A 24,774-nucleotide genomic window follows, 5' to 3' on the forward strand; every position below is an offset into this window, starting at 1 on the left:
AAGGGTCTGTAATTCACTGCCTGAAAGTATGGTTGAGCCAGTTATCCCAGATCACCCTTCAACGGAATTTGGATGTGTACCTAAAAACCAATGACTTGTGGGGCCATAGACATGTTGCTGGAAGATGGCATGGCATTAGATTTGGGGAGCTTTCTTTTAATTAAAACAGGCATGATAGGCTAAATCACTTTCCTCTGTAGGCCATATCTATAATTGTTATTTTGAAGTCACTTATTTTACTCATTAATTTTCTGGGATCTGGGGACTATTGGAAGAGTCACCATTTATTGCTCATCTCTAATGCCCTTGAGACGATGGTGGAGAGCACTGTTCTTAATTACTACAGTTCTTCTTTTGAAGGTACTCCACAGTGCTGTTCGAGAGGGTGTTCCAGGATGTTGACCCATAAAGGAACAGAGATTTATTTCCAAGTCAGGATGGTGTGCGACTTGGAAAGGAAGTTGATGTCCATGAAGCTCTTGTCTTTGTTCTTCATTATGGTAAGAGTCATGAATTTGGGAGTTTTGTATACAGCCTTAGAGAGAGGACACATTTGTCAATGGAACACTTTGTCAACACGGAATTAGTTTTTACATTTACCAAGTTGCCAGAATCAAAGTAAACTGCCACTAAGAACCATTTCTTACTGAGGAAGTAGCCTAGGTGAGTAACTGCAGTATATTTTAATGATATACGCTATACCACAGTGTGTTGGTGATGGAAAGAATTAAAGTTTAATCTGTAGGAAAGGACGCCAATAAAACAGCCTGCTTTGTTCTAAATAGAGTCATGCACCGGCCTTGTAGACAGTGGAAAGGTTTCAGGAGTTTCAAGAGGTGAGGCATACTCTGAAGGATACCCAGCCTGGGATTTATACTTATACAACAGCATTTGTGTGACTGGTTTCTTTGAATTTCTGGTCAGTGGTGACCCTGAGGTTTTGATAGTGGGGAATAATGCATTGAATATAAAAAATTTGTACTTTTAGGGCACCAATGTTATTTATCAGCCTGTGTTTGAACGTTGTCTAGGTATTGCTGTATGCACGCACAGACTGATTCATTTGTTGAGTTGTAAACAAAGTACAATTTAGAACGAAATGCTAAAACTTTATAAACTGTGACTAGGATCTAACTGAGCTACTGTGGTCATTGCAAGGCAATACACATCTGGGTGCAAGCTATGGGTTCAGAAAGAGCACAAACAATATTTACTAACATGTTACCAGACTTGAAAAAGGAGTTTCACACGAAAAAAGTTATCTGCTCTCTAATGTTGCATCTCTTGTTGCATCTAATGTTGCATTCTAATGTTCTTACAACAGAATTACACGCAATAAATTACAGGCTTCGATAGTGAGAAGACAAGGTGGCAGGTATCTTGCTGGACAAAAGGAGAAAATAGTTGAAGGTGATTCAGTTCTTTCCATTCTTACCAATAGTATTGTGCTGTACTATTCTATGTTCTATTTTCCTTGTTAGTATAATTATGTTATCTAAATTCTTGATTCGCATTAGGGGTGGGTGGGGGAATAGAGTGAAACAAAATATTCTGTGCAAATCTGATGGAGAAAGGAACAAGAGCGTCTCCACTGAGCTTACGATAGTCTGAATGACTAATCTTAGCTGCTAAGTAATCAGTAAGGCTGGTTACTATTCCAATAAAATATGTTCATTGCTTCATCTACAGCTTTCTCACCTATACATCTTTAGGCTACCAAAGACAAAAGGATGAATGAGAAGTCGCATATATAAAGATCTGGGTTTTTGGTAGGTTCAGCTGTGGAAAAGTAGAGAAAAATATTTGATGCAGATGGGAAAACAGTTCTTCACTTAAACGTTCAAGTGTTTCTAGGTCAACTTTTCATAGGTCTATTTCAATTCTATACAATCTTTTATTGCAGTAACAAGCATCAAGAGCACAATTCTCTAGATGAAGATAAAAAAGTGAACTTTTTAATTACCAGATGGCTGTAGGCAGTGACTGCATGCAGGTAACTCCACCATCAACTGGCATTAAAATCTGAACATTTGATAGCACAGAGGGAACTACCATAGCTTCAGGATTATATTTGTAGTCTACTCGAATATCTGTAGTGGTAAGACCGCATTTCCAGTAGGTAGTTAGATTTAGTGGTGTTGACTGAATACCATTTGAGGATACCTGGGTTCAAGGAGGTAGAAGGAGACATCAGTAAATTCAAAGCTCTACTGGAATAAATATTTAACACTTACACTTACTTATATAAACAGAGATGCATTAGCCAATTAACATCTGAAAAGGCTACAATTTTATGTGCAGACTGCATTTTTCATATATACAGTCGGCCCTCCTTATCCACGGGTTCCGCATGCACGGATTCAACCAACCGCGGATCGGGAAAACCCGGAAGTTCTCTCTCTAGCACTCATTGTTTGAGCGTTGTTCACCTCGCATCTTGCTCGGTCGCTAATTTGTTTCTGTGAAAAAATGGTCCTAAAAAACAAATAAGTGGTCAAAGCAACTCAAGAACTTAAAGGTCACGGGAGAATCGGGATCGGCTGATGCTGAGGCAGCATCAACGTTCCCAGAAGAGCTACAATGGTTGCATCTGTACTGAACATGTACAGGCTTCTTTTTCTTATCATTATTCCCTAAACAATACAGTATAACAACTATTTACATAGCATTTACTTTGTATTAGGTATTATAAGTAATCTAGAGATGATTTAAAGTGTACAGGAGGATGTGCGTAGGTTATATGCAAATACTACACCATTTTATATAAGGGACTTGAGCATCCACGTTTTTTGGTATCCGCGGGGGGCCCCGGAACCAATCCCCTGCGGATAAGGAGGGCCGACTGTAAATGAAAAACTGTGCTGCTTTTCTTAATATTTATTTGGCTAATAAACAAAAAGCATTTCCTGATGATCGATTTATCCCTTAGGCTAAATCTACTAAATCTGCTAAAGGTCCACTGTCCTCTCTCCTGTTCGATTCCTTCTTCTTCAGCTCTTTATCTTTTCCACTTATCACCACTCTGCTTCTCACATCATTTTCCCCCTTCCCTACCCAACTCTTCCTCAGCTGGTTTCACCTAACACTTACCAGCTTGTGCTCCTCTTGTTTTCTTATTCTGCCTTCTGTCCCCTTCATTTCCAGTCCTGATAACAGGCTTCAGCCTGAAACAAGGACTGCTTACTTCCCTTCACAGATGCTGCCTGACCTGCTGAATCCTCCACCGTTTTGGGTGTGACTCAAGATTTTTAAGATCTGCAGAATCTCTTGTGTATAAATGGAGAAAAATATTTTGAGGCAACTCTTATCCCTAAAAATACAGTGTATCTTAAAGGAGATGCACAATGCCACAAAAAAAAAATCAGAGTTAAAGGGTGTGTCAAAAAGACTCATTGCAGGAGAATAAAAAGAGAAAGTTGTGGGACTAATGGGATTACTCTGCTGGAGTGTGCACATGAAGAGTTGCATGGCCACTTCCTGTGTTATAAGAAAGATATCAATGCTTTGTAACAAATGCACAGTGACATACTTTGTAGATTTCATCAAATGTGATAACCCACCCTCCTCTCATAAACTCAATTGAGCTAGTAGCTGTGGGGATGGAGATGGGTTTGAGAACTTGCCACTTCCTGCGGGAATATCTAGCATTTGGGGGAGGGGAGGAAGGGCATGATGCAAAATGAAGCATGAAAGATGTGGAAGTGAGAAGTCTGGAAAGGGGACTGGCCCTCTGCAATTAGAAGTGAGCATTGTCACCAGCCCAGAATTCCACCAGCATTTATGTGGTGGAAGGGACTGGAGAACAGGATGTAATTTAGTGCAGGTCTTGGGAGTGGAAGTTGAGGAGAAGGTTGGGTTGTGTAGGTGGTGAGTGGGTGGGAAAGCCAACAGAGATCAGTGAGTTCTGTGGACAGGCCAGATTTACTACTATAGTAGTAGGATCAAGAATTTGGATAAATATTTCATTTCAACACAAACAAAATGCTGGAGGAACTCAGAAGGTCAGGCAGCATCTATGAAAATGAATAAACAGTGGACATTTCAGGCCAAGACTTTACTCAGGACCGGAAGGAAGGGGGAAGATGCCAGAATAAAAAGATGGCAGGAAGGGGAAGGAGGAGAGCTAGAAGCTGATAGGTGGATAGGAAATGTAAAGGGAAGGTAAGAGGCCAGAGTGGGAGGAATTTTTTTAACCAGAAGGAGAAATTGATAACCATGCCATCAGGTTAGAGGCTATCCAGATGGAACATAAGGTGCTGTTCTGCCAGACTGAGAGTGGTCTTATTGTGGCACAAGAGGAGCCCATGGACTGACATGTTGGAACAGGATTGGGAATGGGAATTAAAATGTTTGGCCACTGGGAAATCCCACTTTTGGCGAATGGAGTGGAGGTTCTCGACAAAGCTGTTCCCTAATTTATGACAGGTTGCACCAATGTAAAGAAGACCAAATCGGGAGCACAGCACACAATGGACGACCCCAGCAAGTTCACAGGTAAAGTGTTGTCTCACCTGGAAGGATTGTTTGGGGCTCTGAATGGAGGTGAGTGAGGATCTGAATGGGTAGGTGTAGTACTTTGGCTATTTGCAGGGATAAGTGCCAGGAGGGAGATTAGTGGAGAGGGACGATGGATAAGGGAATTGTGGAGGGAGCGATCCCTGTGGAAAGTTTGGGCGGGGGGGTTGAGGGGGGAAGGTAAAGATATATTTGATGGTAGGATCCCTTTGGAGATGGTGGAAGTTGTGGAGAATGATGTGTGGGATACGGAGGCTCATGGGGTGATAGGTGAGGACCAGAGGAGCTCTATCACTGTTAGGGCGGTGGGAAGATGGGGCGAGCATGGATGTTCAGGAAATGGATGAGATGTGGGTAAAGTCAGCATCAATAATGGAAGAATGGAAACCACATTCTCTGAAGAAGGAGGGTATCTCTGATGTCCTGGAGAGGAAAGCCACATCTTGGGAACAGATGCAATGGAGATGAAGAAACTGAGAAAAGGGAATAACATTTTTACAGGAGACGGGTGGAAAGAGGTATAGTCAAGATAACCATAGGAATCGGTAGATTAACAAAAAGTGTCGGTCAACAGCTTGTCTTCAGAGATGGAGACAGAGAGATTGAGAAAAAGGAGGCAGGTTTTAGAAATGGACCAAGTGATCTTAAGGGCAAGGTGGAAGGTTGAAGCAAAGTTGACAAAATTGATGAGTCCAGCATGGATGCATGAAGCAGTGTCAATGCAGCAGAGTAAGAGTTGGAGAGCATTACCGGGAATATTTCACTTGCCTGCAGGTGCCCAGTCCTATGCTGTACTGCTAAGAATATTCCGTACCGGGAATGCCAGCTATACCACCACCCAAGGGCAAACTCATCTGAGTTCTTTTGACCCACTAAAGCTCTCATTTTCATATGTTCCTGTTGACAGAAGCTCCATCCAAGTAAGAGAACTGCCATGTAGGTTTAGACAGTTTTCAAAGTTAATGACAACATCAGTACAGTCCACAACTCGTGTGTAGGTGGGAGTGTGATTTCTCTAGCACCAGTGTGGGGTTGGGGGCCGGTGAAGAGAGATGCTTAAAAAACATCATATTGAAGGGAGATTGAGCTGTCTGTGGTTATAGTGCTAATTCTGATAAGCCTGCAGTAAATGAATGAGAACACTATGAAATGGGCTGGGCTGGCCTGAGGGACATTAGTGGACCTGATTTTATTTTATACGACAACTCAGTTTCAGGGACATTGAAAGCATTAAAAAAAATCTAGACAGTTTTGCCAGATAGAAAATAGCTAGGGTTGCCAACTGTCCCGTATTAGCTGGGACATCCCGTATATTGGGCTAAATTGGTTTGTCCCATACGGGACCGCCCTTGTCCCGTATTTCCCCCGATAAGGTAGAGCTTTCCTATGAAACCGTTCGTAAACCGAAGAAGCAATTACCATTAGTATATATGGGAAAAACTTCTGAGCATTCCCAGACCCAAAAAATAACCTACCAAATCATACCAAATAACACTTAAAACCTAAAATAACACTAACATATAGTAAAAGCAGGAATGATATGATAAATACACAGGCTATATAAAGTAGAAATAATGTATATACAGTGTAGTTTCACTTAACAGATTGGGAAGATTAAGCCAAAACCGATTTGTAGAAAAAAAATCTGCACGTACATGCATGCGCACATAGGTGCCCGCACAAGGCTTCATGGTCACGGTAGTCTTTTTCAGGGTAAACACAAGTGTGCTGTATTTGACTGCTACCTCTGTCTCTTATTTGGGAGTAAGAAAGTTGGCAACCCTAGAAATAGCAGCTTAACTGTAAAAGGTGTTTTTCTCAGGAGATTAATGGGAAGGGTTTATTCTGCATTGCTCATGTAACCTGACTGTGTCACACTTCCCTGACACCATGGAAGCCATAGAACACTACAGCACAGAAACAGGCCCTTTGACCCATCTAGTCTGTACCAAACCATTAATCTGCCTAGTCCCATCAACCTGCACCTGGACCATAGCTCAACATACCTCTCATCCATGTACCTATCCAAATTTCTCTTAAATGTTGAAATCGACCCTGCATCCACCACTTGCACTGGCAGCTCTTTCCACACTCGCACCACCCTCTGAGTGAACAAGTTCCCCTTCATGTTTCACATTTCACCTTTCACCCTTACCCATAACTTCTAGCTGTAGTCTCATCCAACCTCAGTGAAAAAAGCCTGCTTGTATTTACCCTCTCTATACCCTCATAATTTAGTATACTTCAATCAGATCTCTCCTCAATTTTCTACATTCTAGGAAACAAAATCCTAAACAATTCACTATAACTCAGGTCCTCAAGTCCCAGCGACGTCACTGTAAATTTTCTCTGCACTCTTTCAAACTTACTTACATCTTTCCTGTAGGTAGGAGACAAAAATTGCACATAATACTAGGCCTCACTGACGTCTTATACAATTTCAACATAAAATCCCAACTCTCGTACTCAGTACATTGAATTATGAAGACCAATGTGTTAAAAGCTTTCTTTATGACCCTATGCCTTCATCAACTTTACTGGTAACTTCCTCAAAAAACTCTATAAAATTGGTTACCACACATAAAGCCATGTTGACTATCTCTAATCAGTTCCTGTCTGTCCAAATTTTTATATTATGTGGTCCCTTAGAATACCTTCCAATAAACTTTCTACTACTAATATCAGTCTCACTAACCTATAATCTCCTGACTTATTCTTAGATCCTTCCCTAAAGAAAGGAACAACATTATCTATCCCCCAAACCTCTGGTACCTCACCCATGGCTAAAGATGTTTTCAATATTTCTAGTAGGACCATGCAATTTCTGCATTAGCCTTGCACATGGTCTGAGGGAACATCCTGTCAGGCCCTGGGGATTTATCCTCCCTGATTTGCTTCAAGACAGCAAACACCTCCCCTTCTGTAATCAGTATAGGGTCTATGATCTTGCTTCTGAATTGCCTTACACTTATAGACTCTGTATCCACCTCCCGAGTAAATACAAATGCAACAATTCCATTTAAGATCTCCCCATCTCTTTTGGCTCCATGCATAGTTTACCACTCTGATCTTCCAGAGGACCAGTTTTGTCATTTGCCCTTAAAACATCTGTAGAAGCACTTAGGATTCTCCTTCTCCTTGTCTGCTACAGCAACTTCATGTCTTCTTTTAGACCTCCTGGTTTCCTTCTTAAACGTTCTCTTGCATTTCTTATATTCAAGTACCTCCTTTATTCCTGCCTGCCTATATGTGCTATGCACCTCCTCCTTTTTCCTAACATGGGCCTCAATATCTCTTGAAAATCAATGTTCCATAAATGTGTTATCTTTGCTATTTATTCTGACAGGAACTCACAAACTCTGTACTCTCAAAATTTCACTTTTGAAGGCCTTCCATTTACAAAGTATCCCTTTGTCAGGAAACAACCTGTCCCAGTTCACACTTGCCAGGTGATGTCTAATACCATCAAAATTGGTCTTGCTGGACTTCCGGTGAGGTACGAGGCAAGATGGCAACACAGCACTGAGCGCTGACATACAACCCTCCTTTTTCAAGTTCTTCAGGGCTCACAGACAGTCTTAATACAAGGTTGAGTTGGAGAAAGATCTAACTAAAGACATGGCTTCAAAAAAAGATCCAAGTTCAACCAGGAAACAAGATACCAGCAGACGACACCAAGCTAGCGATTCATCCGAAGAAATAGCTATGCTAATTAAACAAACAATGGCAACGGAGATGGAATTGCTGCAAGAAATGGTAGCCCACATGCTAAGGGAGCTGCTGGAAAAGGCTCTCGACCCCATACAGAAGCATATGGCAGAGAATGGTAACATTCTCCGGTCGTTAAAGGAGAAAGTGGACATTCACGCTAAAAAATTTAACACAGTCTTCAATAAAATAGACAACATTCAGGTTTGCTTACACAAGAATGAGAAAGTTACTAACTCCTGTCTCGCGGAGGTGTCTATGATATAGAAGAAGTTAAACGACTTGGAGGACAGATCCATGAGAAACAATGTGCGGCTGGTCAATTTACTGACAGGCGCTGAGGGCGACAATCCAAGAGGTTACCTCCAGAAGATGCTGCCTAATTGGATTCCAGCGCTCAAGAATTCCCACAGCACTCCATTGGAGATTGATAGAGCACAAAGGATCTTTTCCAACAACACCTCAAGACCGCGAACCATGATTTTTAAGGTTCTACGGTACACCGACCGGCAGGCTATCCTGGAGGGAGCGAGGAAAACCAAACCTACTCTCCCTAATGGTACCCAGCTGCAGTTCTTCGCCGACTACAGCCCCGGCACGATGCAGGAACGGCAGGGATACAAGGAGATCCGCGCTAAGCTTTGAAAAAAGGGGATCGACTTGTTCCTCATATACCCAGCGATTTTGAAAGTGAATATCAAGGGCATGGAGATGTCGTTTAACTCGGCAGAGGAAGTGAAAGAAGCTCTGAAATCATCGGTGCTGAGAGATATGGAAGAAGACCCTGGGCAAGTCCACACGCCTGTCAGGAGGAGATGGGACGGCATTAAGAGCTCGGACTAGCCTGTATGCGCAACCTAACAGGCACAGACAAGTTAACATTCTAGGTGTGAAGTTTTCTGGTTATTCTTTTATCGGAAAGTAATTCGTTGCACCTTTGTATTTAGTTAATTAAGGGGTCAATTTGTTTCTGACTATTGTAGGTCAGAGTTTTAAGGTAATATTCAATATATCCAAATGTAATACTTAATCAAGAATGAAGCTGAAAAACAGCAGTTTGTTCTGACTAACTTTAGAATGTTATATATCTCCAATAGACTTGTTTACATTTCTGGGCACCAGGTAAGACGTCATTAGCGCCATCGCTAAGTGACAGTCTATTGAAGCGACAGTTTCTTGCAAGGTAGCTGTTGGGATCTTGATCATGTGTTATAATATATTTGAGACGGAAACGGTTTTACTTATATAGATTAACGGGCTTGACCAGGTTTCTTTTTTCTTGTCTCTTTGATATGATTGTCTATGAGAACTGCTTTGCCTTTCTAATTTCTTGGTGCTGGAAGGGGGATGGTTGCTGTCAGTGTTCAGTGTCTGATGTTGCTAAGTGACACTCACAGATGTTACAAAACAAAGGGTTGAATGGGAGGGGTGATGGGAGGGGGGTGGGAAGGGGGTAACTCAGGGCTCCACCACCAACTTACGACGACAGATCCGGGGAAGGTGAGCAACACGGATAAGTTAGAAAATCTTACTACTGTATCATTTAATGTTAGAGGATTAAACTCTCCCTACAAGCGTTCAAAGGTTTTAGATTTCTTACACAGAAAGAAAATAGATATTGCGCTGTTACAGGAAACACATCTTAAACCTAATGACATTCCCAGGGTTCAAAACCGTTTTTATAAACCTGTTGTGGCATCAGCTGATGGTACTCATATGAAAGGAGTTATGATAGTAATGAGACGTAATATTAATGTATCAATTGAAAGGACGGGCGCCGACAATAAAGGACGTCTAGCTTTTTGCTGCACATCCATTCAGGGTAAAAAAGTTGCATTCATTAGCCGATATGCCCCAACTATATTCGAGGTTGAATTTTTTTCCCTCAATTACCTCACAATTACTGAAGTGACTACCAACTATATGTTGGTTCGGACATGAATGCTTTTGTAAACAATAACCTCGATAAATCTTCCCCAACTAAATTAAGCTCTGAAGAATCTGCTTCCAAAGCACTTAACCTTTTTCTAACAGATTTAAATTTAACGGATGTGTGGAGGGTGCATAATCCATCTGCTAAAGACTATACCTTCTTCTCCACAAGACATAAAACTTTCTCTCGGATAGATTACATTCTTATATCCTCTGGTCTGCTGCCTTTAGTACACTCAATAGAATTTTTGCCCAGACATATATCTGATCACAACCCAGTCATATCTACTTTTAATTATGGCAAAATTAAAAATAAGGCTACTAGGTGGAGGTTTAGCTCCACCCTTCTAAAAAACGACGAATTTCTATCACAACTGAGAACAAAACTGACAGAATTTATAAATTTAAATAAAAATAATGTCTCAGACGTGACAGTGATTTGGGCCTCCATCAAGGGTTTCTTACGAAATAACGCTATATGGTTCAGTTCTCACTTACATAAAAGCCGGCTTCAAAAGATTTCCACCTTAGAAGAAGAATGTAAGGTTTTGGAAAATGATCTCAAAAGGATATACACCATAACAAAAGAAAACAAGCTCAAAACAAAACAAGCAGAATTAAATGATTTATTAAGAAGCAGGGCAGACTATATGATCCATATAACCAAACATAAGTATTACGCAGAAGGCAGCACACTGAGCCATCTTTTAGCTCTAAAGCTCAAAGAACAGGAAACTAAAAGGTCTATACCAGCGATTGGATGTGCTAAACGTGGAGTAGTATCTTCAACAGAGGAAATAAACGAGACATTCAAGAATTACTTTGAAGAATTGTATACAAGCGGCTCAGTTCCTTCTGAGAATGACTTCACAGATTTTTTTTAGTGGATTAGACCTTCCTATGTTGTCAAAACACCAAAACGCTAGACTCTCCTATTACATTGGAAGAGTTACTCAAAGCAGTTAAAGCTACAAATAAGGGCTGTACGCCAGATACAGATGGCATACCTGTGGAACTTTACCTAGCACTTTGGGATATTCTTGGACCAGTATGGTTAGAAACATTAAATTATGTTTTTGGAAATGGTGCTTTCCATAGAGATCTAAACACAGCCCTGATCACAGTCATACCTAAGCCCGGTAAGGACCCCTTGGAGTGTGCCAATTACCGTCCAATCTCCTTGATAAATGCCGACCTCAAGATATTTTCCAAGTCTTAGCCAGTAGACTTGAGGCAGTAGTTGGGAAAATAATTAGCCCAGATCAAATGGGCTTTATCAAGGGGCGTCTCGCATCTGATAATATTCGCCGGCTCTTACACGTACTGAGTGCAACACAAAAAGTCCCACCTGCCTGTGGCCTGCTATCTTTAGATGCTGAAAAAGCATTCGATTGCCTTGAATGGCCATATCTTTGGAGAGTTCTAAAAGAATTTAAGTTTGGCGATAAATTTATTAATATGATTCAAACACCGTATGCTAATCCTTCAGCCTGGGTATGTGTGGGAGGAGGTTTCTCAGAGTTATTTGATATAGGATGGGGCACACGACAAGGGGTATCCTTTAATTTTTAATATATCTATTGAACCGCTTGCACATTTAATGAGAAACTCTCCTCAGATCTCCCCTATTACAATAGGTACAACATCGCATTCAATATCACTTTACGCAGACGACATGCTAGTTTATATGGCAAATGTTCAACAAACTCTCCCCTATGTTTTAAAAACACTGGAGCAATTTGGATTTCTTTCAGGATACAAAATTAATTTGTAAAATCAGCACTGATGCTGATTAATACGGATAAAAGTAAGGTGTCTCTTCTCCCCAGATTAAAGTTACAGATTAAGTCCTCTACTTGGGTATTAAAGTTAATACTTCCCTATCATTTGTGGCTAAAACAAATTACTCTTTAATTCTGAAAAAAAATAGACAAGATATTAATAGATGGAGACACCTGCCAGCATCAGTCCCGGCCCGTATATCAGTCATTAGAATGAACATCTTACCCCGCATTAATTTTATCAGCTCAATGATCCCACTTGCACCTCCAGCAGGATATTGGCAAAAACTGGACTCCTTACTACGATACTATGTTTGGAATGGTAAAAGACCCACTATAAAATGGTCAGCTCTACAATTCAAAAAGTCAAATGGGGGATTGGCATGTCCAAATTTTAAAGTGTATCACTGGGCATTTGTAGCCAAAAGTCTTAGCTATTGGATGGAGGAGGATAACGTTTCGTCCTGGAAAAACATAGAACAAGAGCTAATAGCACCAATAAGGTAGAAGGACTTTCTCCTTTTAGGTATGTCTACCAAAAAATGTGATTTGTATTATGGTCCAATTTTAACCCATATACTACAAGTGTTTAGTGCAACAGAAAAATTCCTAAAATTTAAAAGCGTATGGTGCAAATCATCTCCATTATGGAACAATAATCGTTTTCTATCTCAGGGGAAACCATTCACTAACAGAACTTGGGAGCATAAAGGTACTACTACTCTTCAAGATACTAATGGGGCAGCAAGTACTATCCTTAGCTTTCAAGAACTGATATCTCGATATAATATTGATAAACACTCTCTTTTCTTCTATTTTCGAGTAAGATCAGATTGTAAAGCCTACGGTGTTCCCTGGGGGTCAGATTGAAAGGACCATCCCATTTTAACTTGGATACAGAGTGCTCCAGGACAGATAGTGTCATATATCTATAATAAATTAAACTCCCAGAATTATATGCCCACATCGGGAATGAAAGCTTGGGATAGGGACACATCTGAATTGGGACAAGACTTAGACTGGGATGCAATTTGGGATAATGCTGCCGGTGCTTTAAAAAACCCAAATCGTCGGTATATACACTTGAAATTTTATCATAGAGCATATTTAACACCGAGAATTAGACATCAAATGGGACTGTTTCCTGACCCTTATTGCTCATTTTGCCCCCATGGAGCCATTGGCTCTTTTATACATGTTGTATGGGAATGTCCAGGGGTTTTTGATTTGTGGGTGAAGGTTATCAGTGCTCTTACAGAACTAACGGGGGTACAATTACCAATGGACCCCACTGTACATCTTCTAAATGATGACTCCCACCTTTCCCTTACGGAAAAAAACGCGCAAAATCTGGCTGGCAGGCCTGACTGCAGCTAAGAAGATTGTAGTTCAGCATTGGAAACCTCCCCATGATATTTCAAATACTCACTGGCTTCGGAGCTTTTTGGACATTTCTTACCTCGAACTTTCATCAGCAAGAGTAAATGATGCATGACCAAACACAATCATAATGTGGAAAAATTTGATATCTAACTTAAAAGATCTTTTGTTAAAATAGGAATGCTTTGTCTGCGTATGTACTACTATTCAGTTGATTGGTGAAGGGGAGAGGGATTGGGGGAGAGCGGTGTGGAGGGGGGATGGTGGTGAAGGTTGGGGGTGGCTGAGTTAAACAGTCAAAATGTAATTGGCAACTGGTTGTATTGAATGTAATTTGTTGGTGTTGCAATAAAAAATTAATAATAAAAAAAATTGGCCTTGCTCCAATTTAGAATCTCCACCTGAGACCCAGTCCTATCCTTTTCCATTATTACCTTGAAACTAATGGCATTATGATCAAAAAATGCAAAGTATTTCCCCTCATAATCTTCTGTCACCTGCCCTGTCTCATTCCCTAATAGAAAATCTCATATTGCATTCTCTCTAGTTGATACTTTTAGGTACTGATTAAGGAACCTTTTCTGAACACATCTGACAAACTCTTTCCCATTCAGCCCCTTTACAATATGGGAATCCCAGTCAATATGTGGAAAGTTAGTATCACTTACTATCATATCCATATGTTTCTTGCAACAGTCTGCAATCTCTCTACAAATTTGTTCCTCTAAATCCCATGGACAGCTGGGTAGTCATAGTATAATCCCATTAATGTGGTCCCTATAAAGCCTCACTAGATGAGATCTCCAGTCTGTCCTGACTGAGCACTGCAGTGAAATTTTCCCTGACTAGTAATGCCACCCCTCCCCCTTTAATCCCTCCCACTGGATGATGTCTAAACAACGTAACTTTAGAACATTAAACTGCTAATCCTGCACCCAAATCTCACTAATGGCCGCAATGTCATTGTAGGAGCCTTTCATCTTTTCTACCTGCATTGTATTCTGTGTGGGTCTCGGCCCGAAACATCGACTGTACCTCTTCCTAGAGATGCTGCCTGACCTGCTGCGTTCCACCAGCATTTTGTGTGTGTTGCTTGAATTTCCAGCGTCTGCAGATTTCCTCGTGTTTGTACCCTGTGTTGTTCGTTTATTATAGTAGTTAGTCACATGGGTGGGGTATGGTAGAAGTTAAGAGTTTTAATTACATGTTCATGCTTTTTAAAGTCATTCTGATTAGTTTAGAACTGGGGGCAGGTCGGGGTGATATCTTTTTTTGACTTTAATTTCATTTAACTTTTTGCATTTAACTTAGTTTAAGTTCATTAGTTTTATCCTTTCAAGATTGAAGGTTGTTTGTTTTGCTAGTTTCTTAATAAAGGATGAAAACATTTCTTTGACTTTGAATATTATTATTATTATAGGAGTTTATGAAAGATGCATCAACCAGGATTAACCCCTGCCCCCCAGCCCGCGCCTAGTCACCAGGCAATGTTAGTTTGTTCGAGTAGGTGCTATAGTCATAATTCCACGCGCTGATCCATGCCCTAAACTCAAGCACCTTTCCTACAACACTCCTGCATTGAAATATTCACAGCTCAGAACATTAGTCCCACCATGCTTGACCTTTTGATTCCTGACCTTGTTATGTAGCCCTTGCTGGTGTTAGTTGAGTACGTTCATCTTTACAGATACTTGTGAGTTAAGTGCAGAACAATTACGTATCTCTTTCCAAAGCATCTTCCAGATATACTGTGTGCTATTCACTAGACTTTACTGCTTTCTTTCAGCCAGCACTATCAACGTGTCATTCAATCTCTCCTGTCTGTACCCCAATCTGAAAACTTTTCTTGTGCTCTCTTTTCCCTTGCTTGCTTTGCATTTTGTTTTAACTTTAACTTGTTCAAAGTTTTGTGAAAGATAACTGATCAGCAGCATTAGCTCTGTCTTTGACTCACAAGATGATGAATATTTATATAATTATTTGTCTTTACTTCATAATGTCCCCTGCACCCACCCTTTCTAACCTTCAAATCTTTACTTGGCCAGGTGTCAAAATCACATGGAATATCTTGCAATTTAGCTGTCCAGTTGTGCCAAAAAAGAACACTATGGAGTTGAGTCAATGAATGGCAGTGGGCACCCACCAACACAAAGCTCAGGAAATTCTACCTCTTTGTGGGGAGGCAAGGTACTGACTTTGTTGACAAGGGGGCAGCTGGGAAATGCTGACTCAGTGACCAGCAAGATACTTAAGTGAACTAGACACCTTCCAAATAAAAATGAAATCCCAAGCACATGCAAGTCTATTATATACCTGATATTTTAGGATATCCACATTATAGTAGGAAGAAGATGGATTCTGTTCTGCAAGTTTCTTGAGGTAGGCAGTGAGTGATTGCATGTTCATCCAAAAGTCCTTTGTGTTCGAGTCACTCTGTGATGGATCACTGAGAATGGAAAGAAATATATTAAGGCACTTCAAATGAGACTCATTACTACAAGTGATAACATTTAGGTTAAATGAGGTAAACCAAGGTGTTGTGAAGGTGAATAAGACAACTAAGGGGAGCCAGAGTGACAGTTTAACATAAAAGGGAATGAAAAACTTCCCCTTAGTTGTCTTTTGTGGATAGTAAGAAGATGGATAGTGCTGATTAAATATCAAAAAGCATTTAGAAAGGCAGAGGGCATAGATACCACAATAAAAAAGCACTTTGCATCAGTCCTTATCAAGGAAGGAATGATTTAAAGGAAATACTGAATAAGATGCAGTAGGAATGAAAACCTGCACTGGAAATACAGAACCAAACAGTAGTATAACAAAATTCCAGAACTATAGAGCAAGACTGTTGTATTATGAGAAACAATAATACATATAGAGTAACAGTAGGTGACATCTTGTAATTTAAAGCTCAGTTTTAACAAAAGATGGGCAGAAAAACCCTAGTATTGGAGAAGTACAAATTAATGAAGAAAAACAAGGACTGATTTGCTAAAGACAAAGTGTGTTTTGAGATGATGATCAGGGGAAGTGAATGTTATCTAAATGGATTTTCTGAAGCCATTTGACCAAGTCCCACATAGCAGCCTATTTAGCAAAAGTGAGGCCCATGGAATGAAGGACCTATATGAGATATTACATTAGAGAGAAAGGATGAAATTACTACAGGAAATACTGAATAAGGTGCAGCAGGAATGAAAACCAAACTGAACTAATGTTTTCTGCCTACAAAATGTCCATATCCTTCCATTTCCTGCACATTCATGCCCCTATCTAAAAGCCTCTTAAATGGGTCTTATCATATTTGCCTCCACCATCACACCAGGTAGTGCAGTCTAGGCACCCACCAGTTCTGTATTACAAAATGTTCTGTACATCTTTGAATTTACCCCCTCTCACCTTAAATAACACGCCCTCTGGCATTAGATATTTCAAACCTGGCAAAAAGATACTGGCAGTTTATTTGTATTTATGCCTCTCATAATTTTATCAACCTCTATCAGATCTCCCCTCAGCCTCTGCTGCTCCAGAGAAAACAACCCAAGTTCATCCAAGCTTTCCTTATAGCACATGCTTTGTAATCAAGGTAGCATCCTGGTAAACACCTCTTGCATCTCCTCTAATGTCCCAGCATCCTTCCTGTAACAGGTGACCAGAACTGTATGCAATACTCCAGATACAGCCTAACTAGCTTTATAAAGCTGCTGCATAACTTCCCAATTCTTGAACTCAGTTCCTCCTCAACTATTGAAAGTATGGCCATATACTTTCTTTAGCATCTATCAGGGAGCTATGGCCTTGGACCCAAAGATCTATCTAACTATACATTTTTTTATATATATCTCTATCTCGCACAATGAGCAGAGGTCCAAGTACAGATCCCTGTGGAACACCATTAGCGATAGGCCTCCTGCCAGAATAAGTTTCTTTGATCAGTACCTTCTGTTTTTGATGGGCAAAGCCTTATTAAAATCCATGTAGACAACATCCACAGCTCTCATCAATTAGCTTTGTCACCTCCTTGAAAAATGTAATTAAGTTAGTAAGATATGTACTGCCCTGTAAAAAGCAATGCTGACTCTCCCTAATTAGGCCATGGTTTTCTAAATGTTAATAAATCTATCCCTAAGAATCATCTCCAGTAACTATCCAACCACTGATGTGACACTCACTGGTCTATAGTTCTAGATTATCCCTATTTCCCTTCTTGAATAATGGAACATTATCTATTCATCAGACCTTTAGGACTTCACCAGTGACATAACATTTTTGTCAAGGCCCTAGCAATCTCTTCTCTTGCCATTCACTATAACCTGCAGTACATCACATCATGCCCTGGGGACTGATACATTTTGATATTTTTAAAGGGAACCAACACTATTTCCCTTCTTTATCTCACAATGCCTTAGTAAATTAGCATGCTCCAAACTAATCTCCCTATTCTCCACGACCTTCTCCTTCATAAATACTCCTACAAAATAGTCATTTAGGAATATTCATTTTACACTCTTCTGCATGGTCCATGGAGGATCACGTTAGATTGATCTTGGATTAGTTTAAAAGCTTACCACTCGTTAACCGAAGGGCCTGTACTGTGCTGTATTGTTCCATGTTCTATGTTATCTTTAAGCTATCTTAAAACTTAAGAAGTTGTGATCTTTGTTCCCTAACTGTTCTCCCACTGAAAGGTCAGTCACCTGGCTAGGCTCATTACACAATCAATAGCAGGTCCCACATGGCTCCTCCACTTTTTGCACAATTTGTTGATTTAAGAAACCCTCTAGGATGCACCTAAAAAATTCTGCCTTGTCTAAACCTCTTGCACCAAGGAGATCCCAGTGTATATTAGGGAAATTGAAACAACCCACTACAACAATACTGTTGTTTTAACATTTTTTTTTAACACTAATCTGCATGCACATCTGTTTCCCAATGTCCCAGTGGCTGCAGGCTGCCATTAAGTATAATCCCACTGGAGTGATAGCACTTTCCTATATCTGAGTTCTGCTCATATAGACTCAGTGGATGAGCTCTCCATTATGTCCCCTCTGATTAAAACTGAAACTCTTCCTTTCCTATCTTTTCTAAAACACTGAAATCCTGGAACATGATTTAACATTTTAGTCAAATGGCAATTACTTTCAAACAAAGCACTAATCTCACAATAAAACCCAGAATGTGCATCCAAATTCTGCAGCAGAACTTGAATCTATAATCCTCTAATTCAGGTGAGAGTCTGTCAATTCAGAAAGGCTGACACTAACTGCATGTATTCTTATTTTTATCCACAGCAAAATACATTTTACCCAATTACTCATCAGTTAATAGATTACACAACAATGAAGAGATTACCTATACACAAGCTGTGTATTTGGAAGGATTTGCTCAAATTTATTGGTGTTCCGTATTCTGAAGCTGAGCACAGCAGGTGATGGATTGCTGGTAAAAACTTTAATTATTCCACTTGGAAAGGACATGGTCATATCACCAGTGATTTTGACTATGCATCTAGAGAAAAAGCACAGAGGTTAACAGCAACAGATTTTACAATTATCAAGGAATATTAAACATGTGAATTATATTAAACAGAAATAAATTATTATTTTTTGTTAATTTAACTTTTGATGATAACCTCACTGGCACAATAAATATTCATTCATACCACACCAAAAGGCAGTTAATTTCAGTTCATATTATCCACGAAGTAAAAATAAATAGACTTACACCTCCTTCATATCTCTCATCCAAAATTTTAAAATGGTGCCCCATAATCTAAATCATCTATTACTAGGAATAGTTTCCCTCTATTTAACCAATTTAAATAACTCATGATCTTGTCCACCTCCATCAAACTTCTTCTCAACCTTCTGTGCTCCATGGAAAGTAATTTCAGTTTCTCAATCCAATCTAGAAACTTTTTTCTGCCACTTCTTTGGGACCTTCACCCACTCTCTAAAGTATTGTGACCAGAATTGAATGCAGTATTACAATTGTAACCGAAATAATACTTTACACAAGTTCAACATTACTTCCCTGTTTTTGTACCACAAGTCTTTATTTATAAATCCTTGGATCCCATGTTTTTTAACTATTCTCTCAACACATGCCATTTATGTTCAGATTCCACTGTTCCTGTACACTCTTTAAAACTGTACCATTTAAGTCTATTTTCATCTCGCCATACTTTTTCTTCTGAAGAGCAACACTTCATATTTGCAGCCTATTACAATCCTCCTCAATGCTTTGCACGTCTTATTATATAACCATAGACTGGAAAAATTTACCACATAGGCTCATCTCCAATCATATATCAAATAAAAAAAAGTGGTAGATGTCTCTGTCTACCTTCCTCCACCGTAAATTAAAAAAGCACTCATGATTTGTTTTCTGCATTTATGTTAATATCCTAGCTTTTACTTCCATGTGTCTCAATTTCCCAACCAGACTTACGAGGAGTGATTGATAAGTTCGTGGCCTAAGGTAGAAGGAGTCAATTTTAAAAAACCTAGCACATTTATTTTTTCTACATTGACACACTTAGTCCAGCGGTCATGGAGCATATGGACCCCTTCTTTGTAGAAGTCGGCGTCTTGAACCTCCAGAAGTGGTGCACAGCAGGGGTGATTGATAGGTTCATGGCCTAAGGTAGAAGGAAATGAGTTAACTTCAAATTTTCTGCATTCACTCAAACAGTTGAACTGCACATGCATGTAACAAGAGCTATATAACTCATCTCCTTCTACTGTAGGCCACAAACTTATCAATCACCCCTGTTGTGGACCACCTGGAGGTCCAAGACGCTCTCGTTACATGCACGTGCAGTTCAACTCTTTGAGTGATAATGCAGACAGTTTGATGTTAATAACTTGTCTCCTTCTACCTTAGGCCACGAAGTTATCAATCACCCCGCTGTGGACTACTTCTACAAAGGGGGAATCTGTATGATCCACGACTGCTGGACTAAGTGTGTACATGTAGGAGGGGACTATGTTGAAAAATAAATGCGCTAGGTCTTCTAAAACTGACTCCTTCTACCTTAGGCCACAAACTTATCAATCACCCCTTGTATGTAGGACTTTTCAGAAAATATACACTGATAGCATCGATTACGTTTTATTTTAATAACCTTCCTGCTACCCCATCAAAAAAAATCATACAGATTAGTAAAACACAATTCATATTTAGCAAGTCCCTGTTGGTTCTCCCAATTCAAATCAAACCAAAGTAACTTGTAATATCTTTAATGCTTCTCTAACTGACTGCCCTGCAGCTTGCTGGTATCTCTTACAAACCTTTTTTTGAACAAGAGTGCTCAATTTGTTAATTTCCAACCCTTTGGAACTTCCACTCAATCTACAGATGATTAAAAAGTTTCGCAAGCCCTAGGTTTGTGTTTGCCAACACTCTAAAGTGAGTGTAGCCTCAGAACCATCCTATTCAGATTTGGTGACTTGATGCAAGGATAGGAGATCTTTATTATACCTCTCTTGGTCAAATTTCACCTCATCTAGTATCCTTACTACCACCTCTTCTACTGATATTCTGGCAGCATCCTCTTCCTTAAACAAATTGTTAACTTAGTAATCTATCAAAGTCTTCTGCACCTATGCAGAGATCACCAATTTTATCCTGAATTTGTTGTCACCCTACCCTTCACTATCTATACGTGTTTATATTCACATATACAAACAAAGATTTTATTAAGATGAGGAGTGACAAAATAGTGGCAGGTTAAATCAAATACAATCCAAAAATAAGAACATAAAGAACAGGAGGATATTTAAAGATAAGAACAATAGGATCCGAAAGGGAAACCAATGTGTGGAGGTGGAGGATTTGGATATTTGTGTTTATGAAAGAGAGAAGCAATGCAAATGTTGTAGTTAAGGAGGAAGTGCATGTAATATGGGATAAACATAGTCAGAGGTGGAACTAAGCTATTTAGTGCCCACAAAAAACATCCCAGGCTATTAAAAGTGAAGAGAAAAATTGTTTAGCTCTGATCATCATTTTGCAAGCATCCTTGGTGGGTAAGGAGGACTGGTGGATTGCTAATGTTATTATGTTGTTTAAAACAGAAGAGAAACCTAGGTTATTTACAAACCCCATTTCCAGAAAAATTGGGATATTTTCCAAAATGCAATAAAAACAAAAATCTGTGATACGTTAATTCACGTGAACCTTTATTTAACTGACAAAAGTACAAAGAAAAGATTTTCAATAGTTTTACTGACCAACTTAATTGTATTTTGTAAATATACACAAATTTAGAATTTCATGGCTGCAACACACTCAACAAAAGTTGGGACAGAGTTAAAATAAGATTGAAACGTGCACAGAATATTCAAGTAACACCAGTTTGGAAGACTCCACATTAAGCAGGCTAATTGGTAGCAGGTGAGGTATCATGACTGGGTATAAAAGTAGCATCCATCAAAGGCTCAGACTTTGCAAGCAAGGATGGGTCGTGGCTCACACCTTTGTGCCAAAATCGTGAGAGAATTGTTAGTTAGTTCAAAAGGAACATTTCTCAACACAAGATTGCAGAGAATTTAGGTCTTTCAACATCTACAGTACATAATATTGTGAAAAGATTCAGAGAATTCAGAGACATCTCAGTGCGTAAAGGGCAAGGTCGGGAACCACTGTTGAATGCGTGTGATCTTCGAGCCCTCAGGCGGCACTGCCTAAGAAACTGTCATGCTGCTATGACAATTATAGCCACCTGGGCTCGGGAGTACTTCGGAAAACCGTTGTCACTCAAAACAGTCCATCGCTGCAGCCAGAAATGCAACTTGAAACTGTATTACGCAAGGAGGAAGCCATACATCAACTCTATGCAGAAACGCCGGTGAGTTCTCTGGGCCCGAGCTCATCTCAGATGGACTGAAAGACTGTGGAACCATGTGCTGTGGTCAGATGAGTCCACATTTCAGCTAGTTTTCAGAAAAAACTGGCGTCGAGTTCTCCATGCCAAAGATGAAAACGACCATCCAGATTGTTATCAGCGAAAGGTGCAAAAGCCAGCATCTGTGATAGTATGGGGGTGCATCAGTGCCCACGGCATGGGTGAGTTGCATGTATGTGAAGGTACCATTGACTCTGAGGCATATATTAGGATCTTAGAGAGACGTATGTTGCCATCAAGGTGACGTCTCTTCCCAGGACGTCCATGCTTATTTCAGCAGGACAATGCCAGACCTCATTCTGTACGGGCTACAACAGCGTGGCTTTGTAGACACAGAGTGCGTGTGCTTGACTGGGCTACTGCCAGTCCAGATCTATCTTCTATTGAAAATGTTTGGTGCATCAGACAACGGAGACCACGGACTGTTGAGCAGCTGAAGTCTTATATCAAGCAAGAATGGACAAAATTTCCAATTGCAAATCTACTACAAGTAGTATCCTCAGTTCCAAAACGATTAAAAAGTGTTATTAAAAGGAAAGGCGATGTAACACAATGGTAAACATGCCTTTGTCCCAACTTTTGTTGAGTATGTTGAAGACATCAAATTCTAAATTTGTGTATGTTTACAAAATACAATTAAGTTGGTCAGTAAAACTATTGAAAATCTTTTCTTTGTACTTTTGTCAGTTAAATAAAGGTTCACGTGAATTAACATATCACAGATTTTTGTTTTTATTGCATTTTGGAAAATATCCCAACTTTTCTGGAAATGGGGTTTATACCTTCAGTGGCAGACAAAACGTAGGAATCAATTCTGAGAGACAATGTAAATGGTCCAATTACAAAGGCATAGGTTATCCAGGAAAAGTCAAGAGAATTTGTTAAGCAAAATTCTTATCTGCCTAATCCTGACAGAATTTTTCTTGAGTTAAGCAGACGAGGACAGTGCATATGTAGTCTACAGAGTTTCAGCAAGGATTTTGACAATAGAGTATCTCGCAGCCCCAAACTGGGGTTTTCTGCTGTTGAGAAGAAATACAGCATTGTATTGAGAGTCATATGCCAGATGTTTATATGGAAGCTGTTCAATTAATAAAGATGCATACAATCAAAGGAAGAGTAGGAAACTGGATCCAAAATTTCCTCAGTGGCGAAAGAAGAGGATAACAATTGGCTATCTTCTATGGCTGTTAATATTAGATTCTACAGAACTTAGTACTTGATCCCCTTTTTGTTATATATATTAATAATATGGAGTTCAGTGTGGGAGGGATAAGAAAGAAGTTTGCTGGTATAGGGGAGTAGTTAATTTACAGAAGACAGTCAGGATAAATGGGACATTTTCAGATTAGTAATCAGTAACTAGTTAGTGCCCAAGAAATCACTGCTACAGCTTCAACTATTTATAATCAATGTTGGTGACTTGATAGGACTGAGTCTACTGGAGCTTATTGACTACACTGTAACTTTGCTATGATTCTGTAAGAAGCCTTTCAGTACCATTCACGTGTAAAAAATACACTATTGTATAGCTACACACAACAGAAAACAGCAGCAGAGCCTAATCCACACATGCAATATTAGATGACTAGATGGTGTTCTGGGGTAAAAAAAAATCCAGTAAATCTTTAGCCTCCTTAGCCCATGAGTGTTTAAACTAAACATTATTAGCAATTGATAGCTAATCTCAAAGCACTCAAAAAAAGGATGGCCTTAGGTCTGTTAAGAATTAATGTAATGAATAATCCAGGTTGTGCAATAAAAAGCATATTACAATTTTATGTGTGCATTATATAGTGCTAAGCAGTAGGGATTTGCAGACATTTAAAGTCTGATGAAACAGTAGAGTGATTGTAACTACCTTGAGTAAGTTATAAGGACATCAAAGTAGAAACATTTTTAAAAATTGCTTTATTGATTTAATCCAACAAGGATTGCTGCATTGCTTGATTTTGGTTCTTGTAAGTTATATGGGTAAGTAAATTTATTTGCAAGAACGAGAACTGTTTAAGAACAGTAGTCACAAAATAATTGCATTCAGTGTAAGAATGGAAAAGAACAAAGAGAAAAAGATAAGAGTGCAGGAATGGCACGAAACAAAGGTCAGAAAGATAGCGAAGGATTTAAACAAAACTAACTGTGCAGGTAAGTTGGCCAATAGATAAACAGATGAACGATGTGATACAGAGCAAATCATACGGCTATACAGTACAGAATTAGGACCAACAATCCAGCTGGCCCATGCTGACAAAGATACCCCCATCTAAGCTAGTCGCATTTGTCAGTGTTTGGCCCATAGACTTTTAAAACCTTCCAATACAAATGTACCTGTCCAACTGCGTTTTAAAAGTTTTTACTGTATCTACTTTAACCAGTTCCTCTGGCAGCTGATTTCACATGCATACCACCCATTGTGGAGAAAAAGAAGGTTGCCACTTGAGTTCCTCTTAATCTTTTCCCTCTCCTATGTCCTCTAGTTCTTGATACCCCAACTTATCAAAAAAGATTGAATGCATTCCCCCTATCTAAACATCCCATGATTTTATACAA

At 39.6% G+C, this 24,774-nt stretch overlaps 1 protein-coding gene across 2 annotated transcripts in view; it reads right to left on the reverse strand.

The window, feature by feature from the left end:
• The window catches only part of fcho2 (FCH and mu domain containing endocytic adaptor 2), a 216,065-nt gene that overhangs the window by 12,769 nt on the left and 178,522 nt on the right, over positions 1 to 24,774 (reverse strand). For both annotated transcript variants that reach the window (XM_072257932.1, XM_072257931.1), the window contains 3 exons: positions 18,669 to 18,824; positions 15,630 to 15,762; positions 1,964 to 2,163 (listed from right to left, as the gene is read on the reverse strand). In XM_072257932.1, the coding sequence (XP_072114033.1) occupies positions 1,964 to 2,163; positions 15,630 to 15,762; positions 18,669 to 18,824 (489 nt within the window). The remainder of the gene's footprint in view (positions 1 to 1,963; positions 2,164 to 15,629; positions 15,763 to 18,668; positions 18,825 to 24,774) is intronic.

This window comes from Mobula birostris, chromosome 5 (assembly GCF_030028105.1).
Source record: "Mobula birostris isolate sMobBir1 chromosome 5, sMobBir1.hap1, whole genome shotgun sequence".
Classification (NCBI taxonomy): Eukaryota; Metazoa; Chordata; class Chondrichthyes; order Myliobatiformes; family Myliobatidae; genus Mobula; species Mobula birostris.